The sequence below is a fragment of the Wasmannia auropunctata genome, unplaced genomic scaffold (genome assembly GCF_000956235.1).
Source record: "Wasmannia auropunctata unplaced genomic scaffold, wasmannia.A_1.0 LD336078.1, whole genome shotgun sequence".
In the NCBI taxonomy this organism is placed as follows: domain Eukaryota; kingdom Metazoa; phylum Arthropoda; class Insecta; order Hymenoptera; family Formicidae; genus Wasmannia; species Wasmannia auropunctata.
In genome coordinates this window covers 1461445-1481589 of record NW_012026812.1, presented here as the reverse complement: position 1 = coordinate 1481589, position 20145 = coordinate 1461445, and the positions used below count along the sequence as shown (strand labels likewise).

Below are 20145 nucleotides of genomic sequence, written 5' to 3'. Positions count from 1 at the left end.
CGCGATCGTACTCGTGCGCCCCGGCGGAGGATTTATGGACTTCCAGGACGATTCTTTTAAGATTGGACCCGCGCGACCCTTTTCCCTCCCCATTGGCGTTTTTCTCCCGATTCTCAGACGTAGTCGATTGCCGATTCTAGCCGGGGATCGATACTCGATGGGACGTAAAAGATAGATAAAAGCCGGAGAATTTTTGGGAGAAATCGTACGACCTCGGAAATCGTTACTCCCAATCGTGTCTGGGTGGGATTAGGGGTGCGACTACTGATAGAGGTATTAGTCGTAATGCTATTGGATTAACTCGCACAATACGAGCACATCTTTAGACGCGATTACCCTTGGAATTCATGGTGTTGCCATTGTCTGGGACAATACTGTTCAATTCGGACGCCGCGGAGCCAATATTCATGCAGTTCCCGTATCTGTAGCTTCGCATAATTGCGAAATGCCGCGAATCCGCTCAAATTAATAATAAAGCACACGTTTGCTCCGCGGTTAGAATCTAAATCTCTGACACACGCTTACGCGCGCACGCCTTGCGTCTGTATATTTATCGTTCCAATTAAGAGAGAATATAAACATCTAATCTGCATTCTCGAACTTTCAACGCCTTTACCTTTCATTCCATTCATTTTCATTTGCCTTTCTCCGTTATAATCCCAACCAATTCTAACTAACAGTTTCGCCAACAAAAATACATAAATAAATCATTTTTCCCCTCTTTCATCTCCCCGCTGTGCTCCTGCGCCCGCAGCATGCGCCACCATTTCCTAAATCACCGTCAAATCTCCCACCTATAGCACGGCTCTCAGTCTCTCTCTCGTCCGTTCGCGAGAAGGGTGGCACGAAGGGAGGAATTCGTCTAAGCTGGAGCGTGCGCGAGGATGAAGGAAGGGTGGCGGCGGCGACGACGGCCGCGGGGTTTCTGCTACCCTCCTGCTGCAACGGGACACGAGCGGGATGGGATTGGTCCTTGATTGCTAGAGGGGTCCGTTTCCCGGACTCGGGTGGGATACACCGAGATCGCGACCAATGATAGAGTGCGCAGCTGCCCTGGGGAATCAGGGCGAGGAATCCTCTCGTCTCTGCCTCAACGAGAGGAAGATCGCCCCCCCCCTCCCTCTCTCTTCTCCTGACAGACGGGGGCATAAAGGGCAAGCCGCGGTGCCTTAAACCGCCGTCGATATACAGGGGCGTTCCGAGGGGTTCGCATGGGAAAGGATTAGGAATCGTGGGCACTCGGGAAAACAGGACACTTTTTCACGATGGAGCGGAGGAAAAAAAATGTGCTGCGTCGACTGTGGTCTCTTCGACAGTAACCGAAACCGCTCGATTTACGGTTTAATGCCTATATCCGCGGATTATTATACGCTTACATACGTCTCCGTGTTTCGGAGTTGTATACCCGATGTTAGACAAATAGTTAACAATTAATCCGTTCTCGAGGGCAATTCCTTCGTGTCGTGCTTTCTGCCCGCGGCAGTAGATCGCCGGCCGGAATCGTGTTTTTCGCCGGAAACTTTTTGTCTACGTCCGTAAGCGGTGCAGCTCTTTCCCTCGGCTGATAAGCGTGTAACGCGATAGCGGCGCGCACCTGCGCGTGCACGCCATATACGCCGGCGCGCCGCGCCGCGGTCGCGGCGAATTTTACGCCGCCGCTCTCCCCCGCCGCTCCACCTTCACCGACGCAATTGCCACGTGTGCGTTATAGTGTTCGCCAGGTAGGTAGAATTGATTGGAGCTTCGTTAGAGGGCGAGTTCACAGTATAACAACAGCCGCGGCGCGATTTGAATAATGATTTGCATAACTCACGAGCCGATATCGGCGGCGACCGCTTCGCGCGCGGAGCGATTAAATCGTTAATTCGTCCGTTCTCGCACTCGCCTCTCTCGCACGCGAAACAATTTCACGCTCTTACAAGGAGGGAAAGCACACGTACACACCGATTCGACACCGCGTATATAGCAGCGAGCCTTCGCGTTAGCATCAGCGACGAAACATTTTCTCGGGCGGATCGACGACGGGCGGATGGGCGCACGCGAGAAAAGTTTTTCTGCGCGCTTTCTCGGCTCCGGCGGTCAGCGTTGCGGCGCTATCGCGAGAAGATTATTGTTAAAGATATTAAAGGTTATTAAAGGTATTTTGTGGGCAGTCCATCTCTTCAGGAGGGACTCAGCTCTGTTACTTTGACACTGCAGCTGTATATTTTAGCAACGGACTTATTCACTGGTTTATTAAATTAAATAATTGCTACTCATAAAATTCCAAATTATATTCCACTTATTTAGTAGTTTAATGGTGAAGAATGATTTGCAAGTACAACCTTTCATTCGTTGTATGTAGACTATACATATACGTCAACTTTACAGGCTAGAATCCTTCTGCGAGAAATTGTCGCTGAAGTCTCGTTCTTCGCGAACGAGTTAAAAAGAGTTAAGGGGGCTATAAATATATGCGCGTACGAAGAGCGGAGCCGCGGCACTCTATCGACGAAACAATTGTTTCTTTGGGCCAGAGCGGATGATCGATCGGCTTGTCGGACGGCCGGCCACGGCCGTCCAATCGCGGCATACCGAATCTTAAGTAGCCGTGTAACCGCGGGACGAAAAAGAAAAGTGCGTTACACACACACACACACACGCGCGCGCGCGCGGAGTAACGGTGCCGGGCAAACAACCGGCTTTGAATTATCGGCGTCAATAATGATCGAGGTGTGCGATCGTGTCTCGCCGGGCGAATAGACAGGATCGTCGTACGCTTATATTGTATACATTCGCGCTCCGGCCTGGTGGAATCGACATCGATCCGCTCGATTTTTGAGGCCTACCGACGCGCAATAAATAATCACGCATGTACGTCGACCGAACGTCTCACGATTTTATCTCGCCCTTTGCTCGACGCTTTCTCCGTTTTGGATCTCTGTGCTTCTGCGTTTTCGCGTATAAACGGGAAATCCAACAAGGCTATTATACTCTGTCAACGCGTTAGTCCTCTCTGACGCAAAGTCGCGCGATATTTTACTGGGGTTATCGCGGCGCAGTATCTAATCGGTCTTCGGTTACTGCTTCGGTTATGCTAACGGGATCCAATAACTTTGTCACGCGTCTCGTTTTACCGAGGCGACAAGCCCCGGGATTTATTTCGCGAATTTATGAGTGGAGCGCCGCGCGCGCTCCAACAGTCGGAAGCAATTTACAAGTTAATAGGTTACGACGATTCGTTACGCGCCCTTCTCTCACACCTCGCCCCCTCTCCTCCCCCCTCCCTCTCTCACCTGCTCCTTGCTGAATTTATTTCGTTTGGTCCGCGCACACGCCCATCTAATTGGCCCGTCTATCTCTCGCTCTTTCGTTCTCGCTCTCTATCGAAAATTATACGCGCGTAACACCGTCGAAAAGGATACTAAAACCTTTTGAAAACGGGGCGCATGAAGCACGTTCGTCCTGCCCAGTTCGATCGATTATCATGGATCGATTATCATCAATAAATAAATTTGGTGTTATCAAGAATAAAATTGTTTCGACCGTCTAATAGCAGAATGAAATTAATATAAGAGATTTAAGATGATTGTAAACGAATTCAGATCCTCAAATGGCTGTTTATAAGTTATTATTTTTTGAAATATAACAATTGTTATGACGCAATAATTTCGGTATTACGATATATATATATGTCACATATTACAGCATGTAATAGTTGTATCTTATAGTTAAGTGGGATGTAATAACGAATCAATCGATCGAGACGATACGTATACGAGCTCTTTTGTTCGCGGAGAAATCGTGAATTCGTGGTGCTATTGTTTCGCGAGGAGCGTTCCACGGTCGTGTAAATCCTCTCCGATCGCCGATCGAGATTCGATCGTCGATCGATTCTGGAGGCGCCATAAGAGAGCATCGATCGGGCGTCGCGAGAGAGTAAAGGAAGGAAACGGGATTCGACGAGACGGGCAAAAAGAGATGGAGAGAATAGGGAGAAAGAGAGACGCGCGAGTGCCGATCTCGCTTGCGAGGACAGCGCGTCGTATTCAAAGTGTGAACGGGATGCAAATCCCGTATCTCATGAGCGGAATTTTCAAGGAAGCTGAAAGATGGATGGAAGACGCCAGCGGCACCGAACAATCGGCGGTATTTGCATCTGGTACATAATTCAGTCGCCGTTGCTGCCCCCGACGTGGCCACGCAGCGAATGCTGCTCATAGACCACCATAAGACACAGTCGGAGACGCTTACTCTCGTCTGTGACGAGAGAAAAAAAACGCACCACTGGCGGATTTTCATTTACGATTCCATCGAGGGATTTTTCCAATTTTACTCGGCGAGAAAGAGAGTGAATCGCTTTTCTTTTTTTCGTAATTAATGAGTAATCTGTAAACGCGTAAAATGAAATTAGCGAATATAATTTTTCACATCGACATATCAAATTTCATAAATTACTTCGAATTAATCGGGGGAAGGCGGGCCTTTCCGGCGAAAATTTAAAACTGACACTTTGAGAGAAAAGATCTATGATCCAGAACAGGTTCGCGAGTTAACGGAGGAGAATTGCCGCACGTACCGGACCGAAGAAAAAAAAATCGAAAAGTTATTTAAAGCGACTGTCGGGATACCGGCGCATGAATTAAACCGTAACGTTGACGAGTCATGAGAGCAATTACCGGGCACCGGCGCGCGGTGCATTATGTGGAAATTTTCATCGCTCCGGAGCGTGTGTCTGTTCTGGTATAAAAAGCGAACGCGAAGGGAAATTTTCACGGCGCGCGCATGCGAAAAACACGAGGCTGGTCGCCGCGCCGCCGCGAATTATACTTTCACGCGGCTGGAATAATCGAGTTCGCGCACCGGCAAGACGTACGTATTCCAAGTCATTGCCCGGATTACATTGCGCCTTTACGAGAATCGCGAGAGCGCACTTGGCGAGTACGAAAAGACCGCGAAAGTTCCTTCTTGCCACGTTTTTTTTTCCCTCTTTCTTTTAAACACGTTCAATCACCGTCACCCGTAAGTGACACGCCAGGGCGTGCGCGAAGTCTTGAAAGCGCGAGTGCGCCCCACTAAAAATATACCTGCCTGCATAACCACCACGCGACTCCCTAGGAAGATCGTAACGACACTCTATCAAGTCATCAAGAGCCATTAAAAATTCACGCTCAATTATTATGCCATTTAAACTGATGCTTCAGCGAGAAAAAATAAATCCCAGTAAACGAATGCAGAGTCATTGGCCGACTCGTTCTCGTGTACTCGCGGCTCGTTCATTCGTACGAAGAGGTCTTTAATGCCTCGGGGACACAAAGCGCGAGCGCGGGACAATTTCGACTCTAGCACACAGAGCGCACTATTCATTTTCCGCGTGAAGATCGATGAGGATAACCCTTTACTCCCGTGAACGATCCTCGTTCTTCTTTCGTCTCTCTCTCTCTCTCTCTCTCTCTCTCTCTTTCTCGGTCACGCGCCATCTTGGCTACCTGGAAGAGTCGAGAAGATAAAATCGCGCCGCGCGAAGTTCGGGGTCACTCTTCGGCTTCACCATTTCTTGAACTTGACTGAAATGTTTCCTCGAAAATATCTTGACGTCTTTTCGTCTCTGACGTTCAAATGTAAGATATTTGAAATTAGTTTTCGAAGCTCTAACTCCTCACGCAAAACGAGGTTCCTCGCGAGGCAAAGTCAGGATCATTTAAATTTAATCGTGCAGTCTCTCTCGACTATTTTTAAAAACGTTTTCCTTACAAATAAAGTCTCCAATTCTTCCGCATCGTCCTTAGCAACCGGGAGCTTAACTGGTCTCGCCGTGGCTGCTGTTTCTGCTACAGCAATGGCAGCGCAGTTTCTGCTGGTATGTGCCCGCCGAGGAACGCCTGGAGGACCGTAATTCGACGAGCGTTGCTCGGCACGGACCGGGCATGGGCGCAGATAAGCATCGCCGCAGGACGAGAGAGAAGAAAAGAGAAGCAGGGGAGCGTGTAGGACAGTCGTTAACGAGCGACTCCGCGCGCAGAGAGTTATTCTCTCTCCTTCGCGCTACGCCTTCCTCCTTTTCTCCTGCGACTATGAGAGCTCGCGGCTTGCGACTTCGACTAAAAAGATCACCTCTCTCCGTGTGAGGATTGATTCCGGTAGCGGATCCGCGACTTCCGCATTACTTTCTCACGTGTGTGTACGGAAATAATTCTCGGAATCATAGAAATCCGAAAATAACATGAATTATGAAAATGTTTATATTTTCAAAACGGAAACACATGAGAAAAAATTCATCCATTTTTATTTAATTACTAGAGGAGGATCGTTTGATTAAAAATTTCATGTTCAAAATTATCGTTTCCAAACTTATTTAATAACGTATTACACTTATGAAGTTATAAATGATAATCATGTGCGTTATGGCGAAAATATTAAATTCATTAAGGTACACATCTAATTGTAGATAAAAGAGTATCGTAAATTTTATCATTATATTAATTAGATTTACATATATATCAATTGGTAATGCTTCTAATTGCATTATATTAAATGATTCAACGAATATCTACTGCTAAGAATCGCGTTAAATTATTTTATCGTATTCCGCGCGTTCTCTCACGGAACGGCAGGTCGACGCCATATCGTCGACATGAGCGCAATGTTCCACCCCGCGCATGTACACGAAGATATGGGTAGGTAAGCCACCCTTAGAGCGCGAACGGAGAAAGAACAGCGAGAAAGAACGGGTGAGGCGGGATGGAAAAAGAGAGAGAGAGAGAGAGAGTTAAGGGGAGAGAAAGAGGTTAAAAAAAAAACGAAAATTTCCCAGCTGTTCGAGCCGGCGTTTTATCTTCCTGAAGGATCAAACATGGCGGACGTCGGTCACAACGGGAGGGAGGGGGTTGCAACCCTTGCTATCTGCCTGATCGAAACCTCGCCGTCGCAGGAGTTCACGGCGCACGCGTGTGCGTGCGTGCGTGCGTGCGTATGCGTGTGCGGAATTTCCGTGTAGCTCAATACGCACAAAAGAGGAAGAGGAGACACGAGAGCGGTGGGCAATATATGCCACGACTTTATTATATACGGGGTGGCGGGCCGCGTGCACACCCGCGTGCGCGTATACCTGGTGGCCGCCTTTTGTTTCCCAGATCGTATCTGCGTTCCGTTTTTCGGCGACACATCTGTGACTGGATTCAAACCGGCCGAACGCTGCACGCTAAAAATGAAACATATTGCGACGGAGGCATATGCCTTTCCCCCTCTTATTCTTTTTTTTTTCCAACTGGGATACTTTGATACTTGAAACGTGAGTGACTATAGGTCCGACGTATTTTTTGGAAACAAGCTTAATATCTTGCTTTATGTACGCTTTAAAGAGAATTAATTTCTCTTATACGAGAATTCGATTTCCTCCCCCTGCGACACGAAAGTTTAATTCTGTCTTCAATTCAGTTCTGCAATAAATGAAGCTATCGTAATCTCTCGCTATATGTACTTTCATATCTAGGTACTAATCGTTGAATAATAAATGGGCCACATTTTCGTAACGTTTTCCCTTTGCGCGGCATCACTGATTGGGAATCGATCATCGCGAACGATCGGCCGTCATTTCACGTGGACAACCGGCAATCGGGGGATGAATTTCGGCTATGACAATATAGTGGCCGCATGAATTTTTAATCCGGAAGTAAAGAGGGATAAGCGGCGTGCGCGGTGAATTAGAGGGAAAAAGGGGTGTCTTGGAGTTCTCTCTCTCTCTCTCTCTCTCTCTCTCTCTCTCTCTCTCTCGCGGCAGGGAAAAATTACGGAAAACGCCGAAAGTGTCGCACGCACGTGCGTACGCCCACTGCTTTAAATCGATACATATTTTATCGACCGGCCGCGTTTTTACGCGCGCACGTCACGCACGCACACCGGCGCGTCACGCGGATGAATGATGGGTGGGCGTGTCGGTTCATCATCGCGTCGGAATATTTGTACGGGTCGTCATGGCGAACTCGCGAAACGATTGCCTTTGTTTAAACGGTGACAGCAAATGAATTATACACAACGCGGTAAGATGTGTAACTTGGGCTCTAAGTGGAACGCCCCATTCTCCCTCTTTCTGACGCACTCTAATGATTGATTCCTCGACAAATTTCGACCTTCCTTTCCTTCCTTACATATCTCGATAGTTGAATAACCGCGGAAATGTACATTGCATATATACACAATCAGAGACTTGCGATGAAATTATACGTGCCGAATCCGTCGAAGCGACTCTACTCCGAAAAATCACGAGTCTAAGATTCGCGCGCGCGATTCGATCGAGCGAAATCGCAGCGCACGCTCTCTGCGCGTTTCACGAAAGAGAGTGATCGCGATGCGTTGAGCGAGCAGCAACAAAAAAAAAAGAGAAAAAAAGATAGCCGCGGAAAATTACACGGTGTTACCGAGGTGCGGCGATGCTGTTTGTAAAACTTCGTCAATTAACGAACGCATCGAGTGCGGCCGGCATATAATTACTTCGCCGAGGCGACGCCGGCGGCCGGTGAAAAACTTTTGAATCCATCAGCCTTGCTCTATCGCGCACAGCAGGGAGAAAGTGCGATAACGAGAGGGATAGTGAAACGTCAATGTGCGCGCTTCTGCACAGGAGGAGCTATGCCGCCGCGCGCTGGTCTCCGCTCTCGTTGCATCTCTCGCGTCGCTAGCTCTCGATGAGAGGACGCCGCCTTCTCGCCTTTGGAACGCCGCGGAGCCGCGCGCGGAATCTTCGCGATCTCGAGAAACGGGGAGGGTTGACACACACTCGTGAAAGTGTGCACCGCGAGCGTGCATCTGGCCATCTAATTGGCCTAACAATCTTTTTTTATTTCACGGAGATTGCGTTCTTAATCGCTGCGATACCTTTCGGATCGCTTAGTCGAATGGCATTGACACGCACACCCTTCGCGAGTATTCTAAGAACGTCCCCGTCGAAAGGGATCTCTCGTCTTTCGCATCAATATTTGAAAATTACGACTGTAAAATCCGCGATAAAAAATTGCGCGTCGCGCGCTGAAAAATATTGGCAAGCGGTTCAACCACGCGGCGCAATAAAAAAGAAGGAGAGTTAGAGTTCGAATACGTGATTAGAGAGACAGATTAGAGAGAAAGTGTAAACCATAAAACGGACGTTTCGTGATCGATTCCGCGAATTTTCGTGAGTGTTTAGTCAGGTCGAATCGCAGTTGGGAGGAGAGTCCGAACGATGGAAGAGGAAGCGGAGCCACCACGGTGGTATCGAGTTTCCGCATCGGTACTTCGGACGAGGCTGCTCCATCTACATAGGTGCTAGCCGGAGTCGCCAAAAATAGATCGAGTTCACACGAATTCTACGAGCCGATCGCACGAAACCTCCGGCTACCGTTCGTGATATCGATCGAAACTGGCGGCGACCCGATATGTATAGAGAACTCCGCCGCTGCCTCTAAACGCGATTGAAGACGTGCTCGTGAAAATCGTTTCTCTAATTTTTTTAAATACAGATAATATTTAATGATTAATATGTGTGTCATTAATACATATAAATTAATGTATTCTTTTTTTTCTAATTTATTAAACTCATTTTTTAGATAACATTTACATACAGATTTCTATATACGGGAATGTGTGCAAGTCTACGATAACTTTTGAAATGCGCTATTTAATTCGAATTTGAAGAATTCCTATTTCGCAGCGTGTCCGAGACTCGACTTGTCGCGCGGAAAAAAATTGCCCGTCTCACGATAAAATACCACGCCCGCGGGGAAATTTATTCGGGCAGTCGCGTCGCTTCGCGAAACGATCAGTTTGAAATTGATTAGATCGCGGGGTCTCGACGCTTCCGACGTGAAGGTGTTTCTAGATGTTCCTCGTTAACGAAGGTTATTGCGAGGCGCGTTCTCCGGTACACAGTAGACGGCGATCCAACGTGCACGAAAATCACCCGACCCGCCATCAGCGGGGCGCGTCGCGATACGGAGCCGCTGCTAATCACGGCGGAGAGGAGCGGAGCGTATATTAATCAGCGGGTACAGGAAATTAACTTGGCCTTGTTTTATCTTGCATTCTGATTACTATATCTACACACCGCGAGAAACGCATAACTTGGTTCTCTTTGCTATATGTACGTGCTAATTAAGTATGTGTGTCTCGCTTGCACGAAGGAAGCGATCAAGGACGCACTTTTACGAATGAGACAGAAGACGTAGGATTTTTTTCGCTGATTGAGATATCAATATACAAAGTATCGACAAGTGTATCGGGTTTTTATCGCGTAAAATACTATATGCATTTCCATACCATTTTTCAATATTTTACATAATTTTCTACTTAATTTACAGCCATACTAAAGCGGGATTTACATGTGAATTTACATACAAGTGTTTGCCTATTAATCAGAAGCAATCGATCTCGAATGTGGAAAAAATAAAATTGCCTGCTATTTAATCTCTATATCGTCTGATTAATCGTTTTTGCCATCGAGCTTGACGGAAATAATAATAATACCGTCGTGTGTTCGTGTTTCGCTCGTCTAAGAAACTGAAGCAGCTTAGGTACTTACCAGGCGGCGTTTCGGCTTGATGAGGGGTCGATTCTGACCGTTCATCTTGTAGTAAAGCCCACAGGCGTTGCAGAGGTAGTGCCCGGTGCCGTCTCGTCTCCAAAGGGGTGTCGACGTGGCGCCGCAATTCACGCACTCGCGACCCTCTACCCCGACGGAACGAAAAGTATATATTAATATCGGCGCACTTGCGCGTATTACTCGCTCGTGTTCGCGTGCGAAACGTGAGATCGAATTTGTCAGAAAAGTGGGAACTGCTCGCGAGTCTCTCGCCCGAGGACTCGATTCTAACGTTTCCCACGCGAACACGGAAGCACGTTGATCGCGCGAAGGGGCACTCGTCGTTTTCTCAATCTCTCGTACAAGCTTATCGTTATATACTTTGAAGAATTTTTTTTTTTTAATGCGAAAATGCCACTTCCGCGTCTGCACTTTTCCATTTATTTTGTCTATACCATTTTCATAATCTCGCGAAACGGCATTTTCTCTCGTCAGTTAACACCTTCAAGTTACACAAATTATACACATGTGGAATAAATATACATAACATGAATGTATTAAAACGACATTGGTTTAACGTAATAAAATCTAGTTTCGACTTCGGTGAATCAACGTGCGTTTACAGAGAGATTTGCGAACAGTCAGGTGACTCGTGAGAAAGAATTCGCATGCAGAGTTGCAGACATACCAATATCAAGCGATTACCAGAGCAAAAGCAGAGTCTCTTTAAGACCACGGGCGTTTGTCAGGATTCACGGATATACGAAACTTACGTTAGTGCGGTCGGTTAGTCCCAAGGACACTGCGAGAGAAAGAAGCGGTTACGGGAGAAGGAAGGAAAGGAAATCGCGCGATCGTTCGTTTCCCCCTGGTCTGTGGCACGGACGACACGAGGAAACGGTATTGCTCGAAGCTGATTGCCAAATTTATTTTCTAAATGTCTCTTAAGGGATCGAATCGTTAATCCTCCACAATAAGCATAGAGCGCTCCCCTTCCCGTGGGAGGGGGATTAGAAAATAAATTCAGATCTTTCGCAACGCGCGACTCTATATGGATTGCAGGAGAGGAGAAAGAAGGGAAATCGTGGAGAGATAAGGATCACTTCTCCCGAAATGCGCGTTTCACGAATCGTCCTCCGAGCTGCGTCCTCCGCGGAGATATAGCCGAGATTTATCGGCCGCTACTGAAAATGATTGCCATTAAATTGCGTCGTCGGGTCCCTCGTTGACGCACGAGAGACCGAAATTGTCGATTGTTACGCGATCGTACGATCGGGCGCGATTCGAGGTACGGCTAATAAACGGCTCCGTTCAGTGGCTGTCGAACGATCTTAACGGCACCTCGTAAAAACCACCCTCGGTATTACCACGCGATTAGGTCAATTCTGTTCGTTGATTTCTATCGCTAGTGTGCGTTTTGATTATTGTATTAAAAATCTGTAGTGTAATTTATCCTGCGAGAGATATAATTTTTTTGTTTTATAACGCAATTGGGGGGAGGGAGGGGGGAATCGCATCAATTCCAAAAAGATGTCGTGCCGATGATGGCGCGATATCGATTGAACCGCGCGTCGCTGATTAATGACTCGACCTCAATTTAACGCGAAATTTGACGGTGGCGGGATAATTCTGGCACACACGTAACGTAGGTCGCATGTAATTGTCGACACGCGAGCGGCTCGTTTACGAGAGTAGTCCGCCGTGTAGATGAATCCGAGCAGTCGAACGTCAGTCTTTTCGTCAGGCTTGTCGTTACACGCGTGCGAGATGCAAATCAAAGGGGGGGGAAGGAGGAGGAAGGCGCGACGGTAGAGCATCGGCAGACGAGATCCTGGCCTGGGAGAAGGCGCTATGTTTAACGCTCGTCTAATTGTCGTCTCGCTGCCGCAGATCGATCTCGAAAGGACCCGCCCGAGTCCACTCCTCCGCGGCGTTTTAATTCGATTTCGGGTCTTGCCGACCCGCAGATTCGAGGGTGATAACGAGCGCCCACGGCTACCGCCGATTGCTTATCCTCCGAGTCCCTGGCTTCTCACATGCCAGACAATAACAGAGCGGCATAAACCCGATCAATCTTGATCCCCTCCGCCGCTTTCCGATTTGATTTCGACGACGCCTCGGTGATTGCCGATTACATCCCGATCTTCTCTCTGCAGGTTACCGTATTACTTTTCAATCGACATCTTTACTTTATTCGCCAGTGGCGGTTTCACCCTTTTTGCGGAATAAATTTTTTATTCCGATTAGCGATTTATTATCGATCGATTTCGTCGATAATAGAATGCTCACCGCTTCTCGGGATTTATATATCGCTCCAGTAATAATTTCCGGCTGCGCGTATTTCCTCGTATACCGACGCTTCTCCGGCTATCGATCCGGTTCGTAAACGGCGGGGCGAGAACGGGCGGACAGTTTCTGACACCGACGCAGAGGCGATGGGTATCAGCCACGAAACGTCGAGGTGACGCTCGTTTGCGTCGTTACTCGAAATATAGTCCTCGTGTCAGAAGGTGACGCTAAAATGGCCGGTTTCACCCCAAAGGGACTGGTATCGCTCCCATTTTCGACATCACCTCCGACCTTAACGCCAGGCATGCAACGAAGCGCTCGTTAGACCACCGCTTCCGCTTCAACTTTCTCGAAGCTTTCCGGATTACAACACGAAACGCTTGATAAAAACGGTATACCGTACCACGGCAAAATTTTGCTGCAAAATTTGGAATCATTTTTTATTTTTATCTATCCAAATGTTCCCGCCGAAATAAAAAAAATTGTATTTTTCTTTATTTTTATTACGCCAAGTGTTCTTTATTTTTTGTCATTATGTCAGTACTTTTTTTATATTTAATAATTCGGGATGATGAAAATTGAAAAAATTTGCATGTAAATATTCTACAATGTTTGCCGGTGGCAGACACCTATTGTTAACACGGAAACAAACGAGCGAGGGCTATTTAGGGCCGGAGTAGCCTAGGTAGCACCCGGTGGTCGTTGGCGCGCGAAGAAAATCGGCGAAGTGGAGGAAGGAAGCGACTGCTTGTCCCATGCCACTTCTGCCATCAACGGTCGAGTTATGATTCAGTATACGAAAGAAGCGGCGTTCCGTCACGAATTTTGCGCTGCCCCACGGTTATCTCTTTCTCTCCCACCTATTGTCCTTCTTCTCTTTCTCGCGGCTAATTGCCCGTAATTTTGCGATCCTTTCGAACCTAACAGAACTTTCCGCAACGCTTCTGCTCCTTGATAATAACTCTGGTCGTCGGGGTCTCATTAATTCATCAACTGTAAGCGCGAACACGCGAATGGCTTCTAATTTATTTGTCGATGTTATAAAAGGCATTGCTATGACTCATATGTTATTTAAAACTGACTGAAAATGTGCCCGTAACGCGTATTAATGTATCAACTTATTTTCAACAAAAGTTATCTAATGTATTGTTATTATTCATTGCCTTCGATTCCGTGCCCGCACGATTTATTATCAATGCAGTGTCATTCACTATACTTTCCCTTCGCTTGACTATATGATTTTATTATTAATTGCCCTCTTCTGAGGGACCAAAGTCGCTCCATGTTTTCGCTCGTTCATACGGAGAAGAAATCTCTAGTATCCATCAAGTTTTCTCGTTCCACCTCATTCTCACCTCCCTCCCATCGCACGCGCGAAGGATATTTGCCAATCCCGTGTCTACCGCCTGCTTTCCGCTCGCCCGCGAGGAGGCATATTGCTCAATCGACACCTCTCAAGCGTCACCTCGACCGATGCTCCGCGCGTTGCGGGAGCCATTTTTTTCGTGGCCTTCTTACGGGCGATTTTCTCGGCGATCGCGGTAGGCGTCGCTAAAATGAACCGCCGGTGCCGCGGGTGCTGCCGTCACCACCGCCGCCGTCGCCGCCGCCGTCTGGCTTCTTCTTCGTCATCCGGGAGGTTCCGCGCGCGGCTAGTATAGTCGGTGTGTGTCGTAAGTCGATTCAATTAGCGGGCTTCCATGGCGCGAAGCCGGGGGCCATTGTTCCCGGAATTGGGATTTTTACCACGCCACCGCCGCCGCCGCCGTCGCCACCGCCGCTGCCACCGCCGCCGCCGCCGCCGCGCCACGCTGGAGAGCAACCAGCTATTATTACCGCAATCAGCGTATCCGGCATTTTTCAACCGTTTCTCGTTCCCCCCCTTCTCCTTACCTCCTTCCTCCGCGGCATCATCCACTTCGACGATAATACAATGCTGCGGACGTTACCGAGAGAAACGCACAATTTCTCAAAAAAAAAGCTCGATCGATCGGAGAACTACTTTGTACATTCTCGTCACGCGTTACGTGCGATCGTACTTTACACACGGGTGAAAATTGTCCGCGCGAATCCGCGACGAATGCGACCCAGCCCCGCGTGTGCTCGCGCGACGAGGAAAAAAATTATTTACCGAGGGTAAATACGCCATCGAAAAATGGTCCGTGGACTCTTTGAGAGGGAGCTTTGCCGTGACAAAAACAAAAATGCAGCGCTAGCCACACCACATCGAAAAAAGAACCTGTGCTTCTTCGCATATATTTTTTGTCTTTGCGCATATATATGTGGGTCCGTGTGAGTGTGTACGATATATATGTGTGTGTATGTACGTGTGTGTCTGTGTGAGGGGGAGGAAAGTCAGTATGCGTATTTATATGAATAGGGATATATAGATACATATATATCGTGTTTCATCTCGTAAAATCGGGTGTGGTGCTTCACGCTCGCTCTCTCGAGTGGGTGCCACGCAAAAAACACATCAGTGAGGCAAAATACAAAAAATCACAATCAGTGCCTCCCTCTCTCTCTTTCGCTTTCTTTCTATTTGTGACACAGCTTCGTCCAAAAAAACGAGAGAAACGGGTGGAAAGAACGTGTTTTGAACGAACTTTAAGCGTAAGACGACCGCCACCGAAAGCTCACGGTTAAAATTAAAATATAAAAAAAAGAGGAAATAAAATAAAATCGAATAATAAAATAAAATTGATAAATATCCCGTCTGTAGCTTCTCTCGCTCGTTACATGTCCAGCCGATATTCAGAAGGTAATATCGACTGGATATCAAGCGAAGGAGAATAACAAGCAAGATAAAAATAATTTATAAAAAAGTAAACGAAGAATATCTTTAAAGTTAAATAAAACTAAGAATTAATAAGAAGTGTAATAGGAGAAGTAATCAGGAACAAAAAAAAACGCATTGGCGTCGATTACGTTGAGCATAAATATATAAATTATATAATAAATTTATATAAATTGCATAAAATATTATAAGTCAGATTTTTTGAAAATGCAATATAAAAATGTATTGAAAACAAAATTGAGATAAAATAAAATTTTATCGCACAAAGGCTAACTGAAATTTATGTATCAATATATCTTTAGTTTTTCAACAATCGACGCCGGTGCAAAGAAGCGGAACTAAAAATGCCGAAGCAAACAATTATGCAAACTAACTGATAAATAATTCAAGAAAAAAATCTCGTCATTAACGTTTTATACGGGAAAAATATTATTTATCAGTTGTATTCAGAGTGCGCTTTAAGGCTTTTAAAGATTTTTAAATTATGAAACAACGCAACAAAAAAATAATTTAAAAACTTTAATCTTCTTCTAAATAGAAAAATTTTAATTATTAAGATGTAATTATTTCATTCTCAAGATGTAAGGGGTTTAAAAGAAATTCTTGTAAGATTGTCTATAAGAACACTTTTCCCGTATGAAAATGTAAGCGAACGTAAGAAAAGAACAAACCAAATACTCAAAAATAAAAATAAATTTCGAAATGAAAAGAAAGGTGACTGAAAAGAAAAGAAAAGAAAACCCAAAGGAAAAAACAGAAAGAACCGTGATAGGCGCGTGCCGCTTACCGGCGGACGTCCTCGACTTGTTCCTCGGCTTTTGCTGCTGCTGTTGCTGCGCGGAGGGCGAGCCCGGCGTGTTTCCGTGCGCGGCCGCGTGACCGACTAGCAACTTGGAGTCGGCGCCGCCGGGTAGGCCGCCGGCTAGGCCGCCGCTTGCATTACCCGCGCCGGCACCGCCGGCGTGGTGACCGAAAATACCGGCGACCGCACTGCCGTTGTGCGGATTGTGGGACGAGGCGGCGGTGGACGACGAGGTGGCGCCGTGATGATGATGATGGTGATGGTGGGCAGTGGTGGGATACTGCAGGTGCTGGTACATATTGTACGCGCTCGCAGCCGGGTCGTACTGCGAGCCGGAAGTGGCATGGTGGCTGTTGGTCGCCGCCGCGACGGCCGCGGCCGCGGCCGCGTAACTGTCCCTACAGGGCGAGGCCGCGCCGCCGCCGCCGCTGCCACTGCCGCCACCGCCGCCGCCGCCGCCGCCACCACCACCGCCACCACCGCCGGCCGGCACGCCGTTGTTGCTCTGATACGCGTCCTGTTGCTGTTGCTGCTGCTGTTGCGTGGCACTCGCCTGTTGGCTGCCCGTCACATTGCCAGATTGGTTATTACCTTCACGCTGCTTCACCTGGCCGGCCGACGAGCCGTTCGTGCCGGCGGGACCGTTGCTGCCGTTGTTGGAGCCGTTGTGTTGCTGATGCGGCGGCGAGGGTGCCCCGTGATGGTGGCTGAGCATCACCGTCGGCTTGATGTCGCACGAGCTGGCGCCGGATGCGCCCAGCGCGTCCTGATGGTGCATGAACGCGCCCATTACCGCCGCGTGTGCGACCGCCGCCTGGTACTCGCTGGTGGTACCGCCGCCCAATCCGGAGAGAGGATTACCGCTGTTATTGTTATTGGCGCTCGTCGAATTGTTGTTGTTCGTGCTGGAGGTCGTGCTGGCGGTTATGCTGTCGGGCGTAGCGTCCTTGGGCGGTGTCGGCGGAAAGGAGAAGAGATGGTGGCCGCCTCCGCCACCGTGACTCGACAGACTTCCGGTGGTGGTCGGCAGCGAGGATCCCAGGGGACTCTGCGGCTTCTCGTCGTTCACAGTGCCGCTCGTGGTCGTCGTCGTCGTGGGGAATCCCCAGGGTGTCTTCGAGGTGTCCGCGCTGCTGCTGGACAGCCATGGATGGAGAACCGAGGTGTGGAAGTGCGGCCGGCAGACTTGGCTCACAGGACCGCTCGACACGCCGCTGTTCGACATCCTTGCTGAAAAAGCAAACGAAACGTGGAACGTTAGACGCGATAACGTAGTGGCAACACGCAAATGCGAATAAATAATTGCCTATATACATGTGGATTGTTGATTGATACATTTGATATCTTATGAAATAAATAAATTCTCATCACGAAGTTCATACCCTGACATCATTGGCGAAATCATTACACGTTACGACGCCGACGAGTAGTATATTTCACAATGCGGACGGAACTTTTTTTGCTCTTAAAGTAAAAGCAAACGAAAGTAAGTATCCTGTATTTAAGGGATTGATCGCTCGCCGGCTATCAAAGCGAGTTTCATTGCCGCTGCCGGAGCTGCCATAAATATTTTTAAGAACTCCGCCGTACGATGAAGAGTTCAAGCAGGTGTCTCGCGACTCGCTCGTGTGCGAGAGCCGAATCGGGAATCGCTTTATCTGAAAATGGTAGCCCACGTGGTGTATAGACGCTCTCTGTCGTAGCGAACGATCGTCGCGAGGACGAAGAACCTGATTCGCGTGCGTGCTCGGAATGATCGGATTTTATGCCGATCGTAAAGGCTACCTAATTGCGGCAGACGTCTTAATTAAGTGCGAGGCCCACTCGCTCGGCACAACCTGGGGTATTATGGCTCTTCTTCCCCCTCGGTCCTTACAGGACGAGCAGACGAGTCTCGTGTATCACTCTTCGATCGAGTTTGAAGCTAACCGCGATTCGCTTTATACACGATAAAGCGCTGAACTTACCCACGCGTAATTAATTCTTCATTAGCAATCTTAATTTCGTTGTACGGCCACCGTACGGAGCGTGTCCGGCCAGCGTGATGCCGCATACCGCGCCGGCCGAGAGATCGCGTTATGCGCGCGTTACCCGGCTAGACGACGTACGCGCGCTCCGTCCGTTTTATCGTGCTTATCGACAAGAAGAAAGCGCGCTATGTAAATGTCGGATCGAGAAATGGCACTGCTCGCCTGACGCTAATTGCGCCCCTCCCCCCGAGTTCGAATTAGACACCGCGTGTCGCATGTGGAAGCCAAGCGAGCGTAATGATTTACGATGTATCGCCGGTAATTTTTTTAAATAATGGAATACGTACGTTACTTCGCCGGTTATTTTTTTTTTGTCTAATAATGGAACGCATGGCTTCGTTCTCAATTCACACTTTCCGTTTCTCGATATATGGATTGTTGAAGAACGTAAAATCATAACGCGAGTTTTATAGATCAAAGCTAACATTTTTTTGTTTAAAATTGAGATAGATATGAAATTCTCGTGCGCTGGTACACGGAGAGAATTTCCTTTTAAAATTTACCCTGAAAATCATGTTAATTGTGAGACAATATAGTATTTAGATAAATTTTACTGTGCACTACAAAAAAATTTTACTGCGAAATCTTATTGTAGTGCACAATAAAATTTGCCTAAATACTATATTGTCCCATAATTAACATGATTTGCAGGGTAAATTTAAAAAAAAATTCTCTCCGTGTACAAGCACGACGCTGTAAAAACGGCCGTACCTCTTTAATGAGAGGATAATTAACAGCCAAAAAAGCTGGCGTGGCGTTACGATATCTAAAATTAGAGTTATATTTGTGGGACAAAAATGAATGGGCAATTACGGCCATCCTGCGACGATACGGTCACCTCGTCGTCATTAATGACGGTACAGAGAGCTCATAACGCATCAAATTAATTAGCCTCGGTTATTATCTTACGACAACAATGACGACCACGACGACGACGACGACGACGACGAAGACGAAGACGACGACGACGACGACGACGACGACGACGACGACGACGACGACGACGACTAATTAACCGATCCCCATCCTTCGCCGTCAGCCAGGAAAGTGCAGCGTTCTTAATATCCGTGCAAATTTGCGGATGCACATTGTTGCCAGCGAATACCAGAACGTGCATGCGACGCATGCAAACCTGCTTACTTGGCCCAAGTGGCCGATCGATATATCGAGTGGTTTCTTGCTAACAACGCCCCGCTCCACTACCTTCACGGCATACGCTGATTACAAGATGATGTTTTGCCAAACCGCGCTTCGTCTTCTCTCCCCCCTCTCCCCTTCCCCCCGGGGGCTTTCTGACCGTCCCTCGAATTATGGACATTAATTTTGAACCCCGTCGGACTCGCGTTCGCGCTACGAGACGCTCCGCGTTTCGCGCAAGCGCGAAGTTTGGGAAAGGAACTTCCAAAATCGCATTTCCTCCGCAAGCAAACTCGAAACACGCGCGAATAATATGGACTGTAAACTCTATAATTTTTAATACAACTGCAGATCGGTTATTCGTAGCGTAAAAATCGATGAGGTGTAAACGAAACGCTCTCGTTGGCGTGTCGCGCGCGTTGCAAATGGCGGCGGTGTCTGCGAAAAGGCGCTGTCTAAATTTAGAGAGAAGCGCGAAACACAATATTACGAATACAGCGAGCGGCGAGATGAGCAGCTGCGGCTCTGTAATTAATCGGAGCCAACGATGGCCTGTCTG

At 47.8% G+C, this 20145-nt stretch overlaps 1 protein-coding gene across 1 annotated transcript in view; it reads right to left on the bottom strand.

Annotated features, from left to right (window-relative positions):
- LOC105448769 (GATA-binding factor C-like) overlaps window positions 1–20145 on the bottom strand; it is a 79284-nt gene that overhangs the window by 40005 nt on the left and 19134 nt on the right. Inside the window, exons 3-4 of the mRNA XM_011687513.1 lie at window positions 17011–17649; window positions 10532–10677 (exon numbers count right to left, since the gene is read on the bottom strand). Coding sequence (XP_011685815.1) covers window positions 10532–10677; window positions 17011–17649 — 785 coding nt within the window. The remainder of the gene's footprint in view (window positions 1–10531; window positions 10678–17010; window positions 17650–20145) is intronic.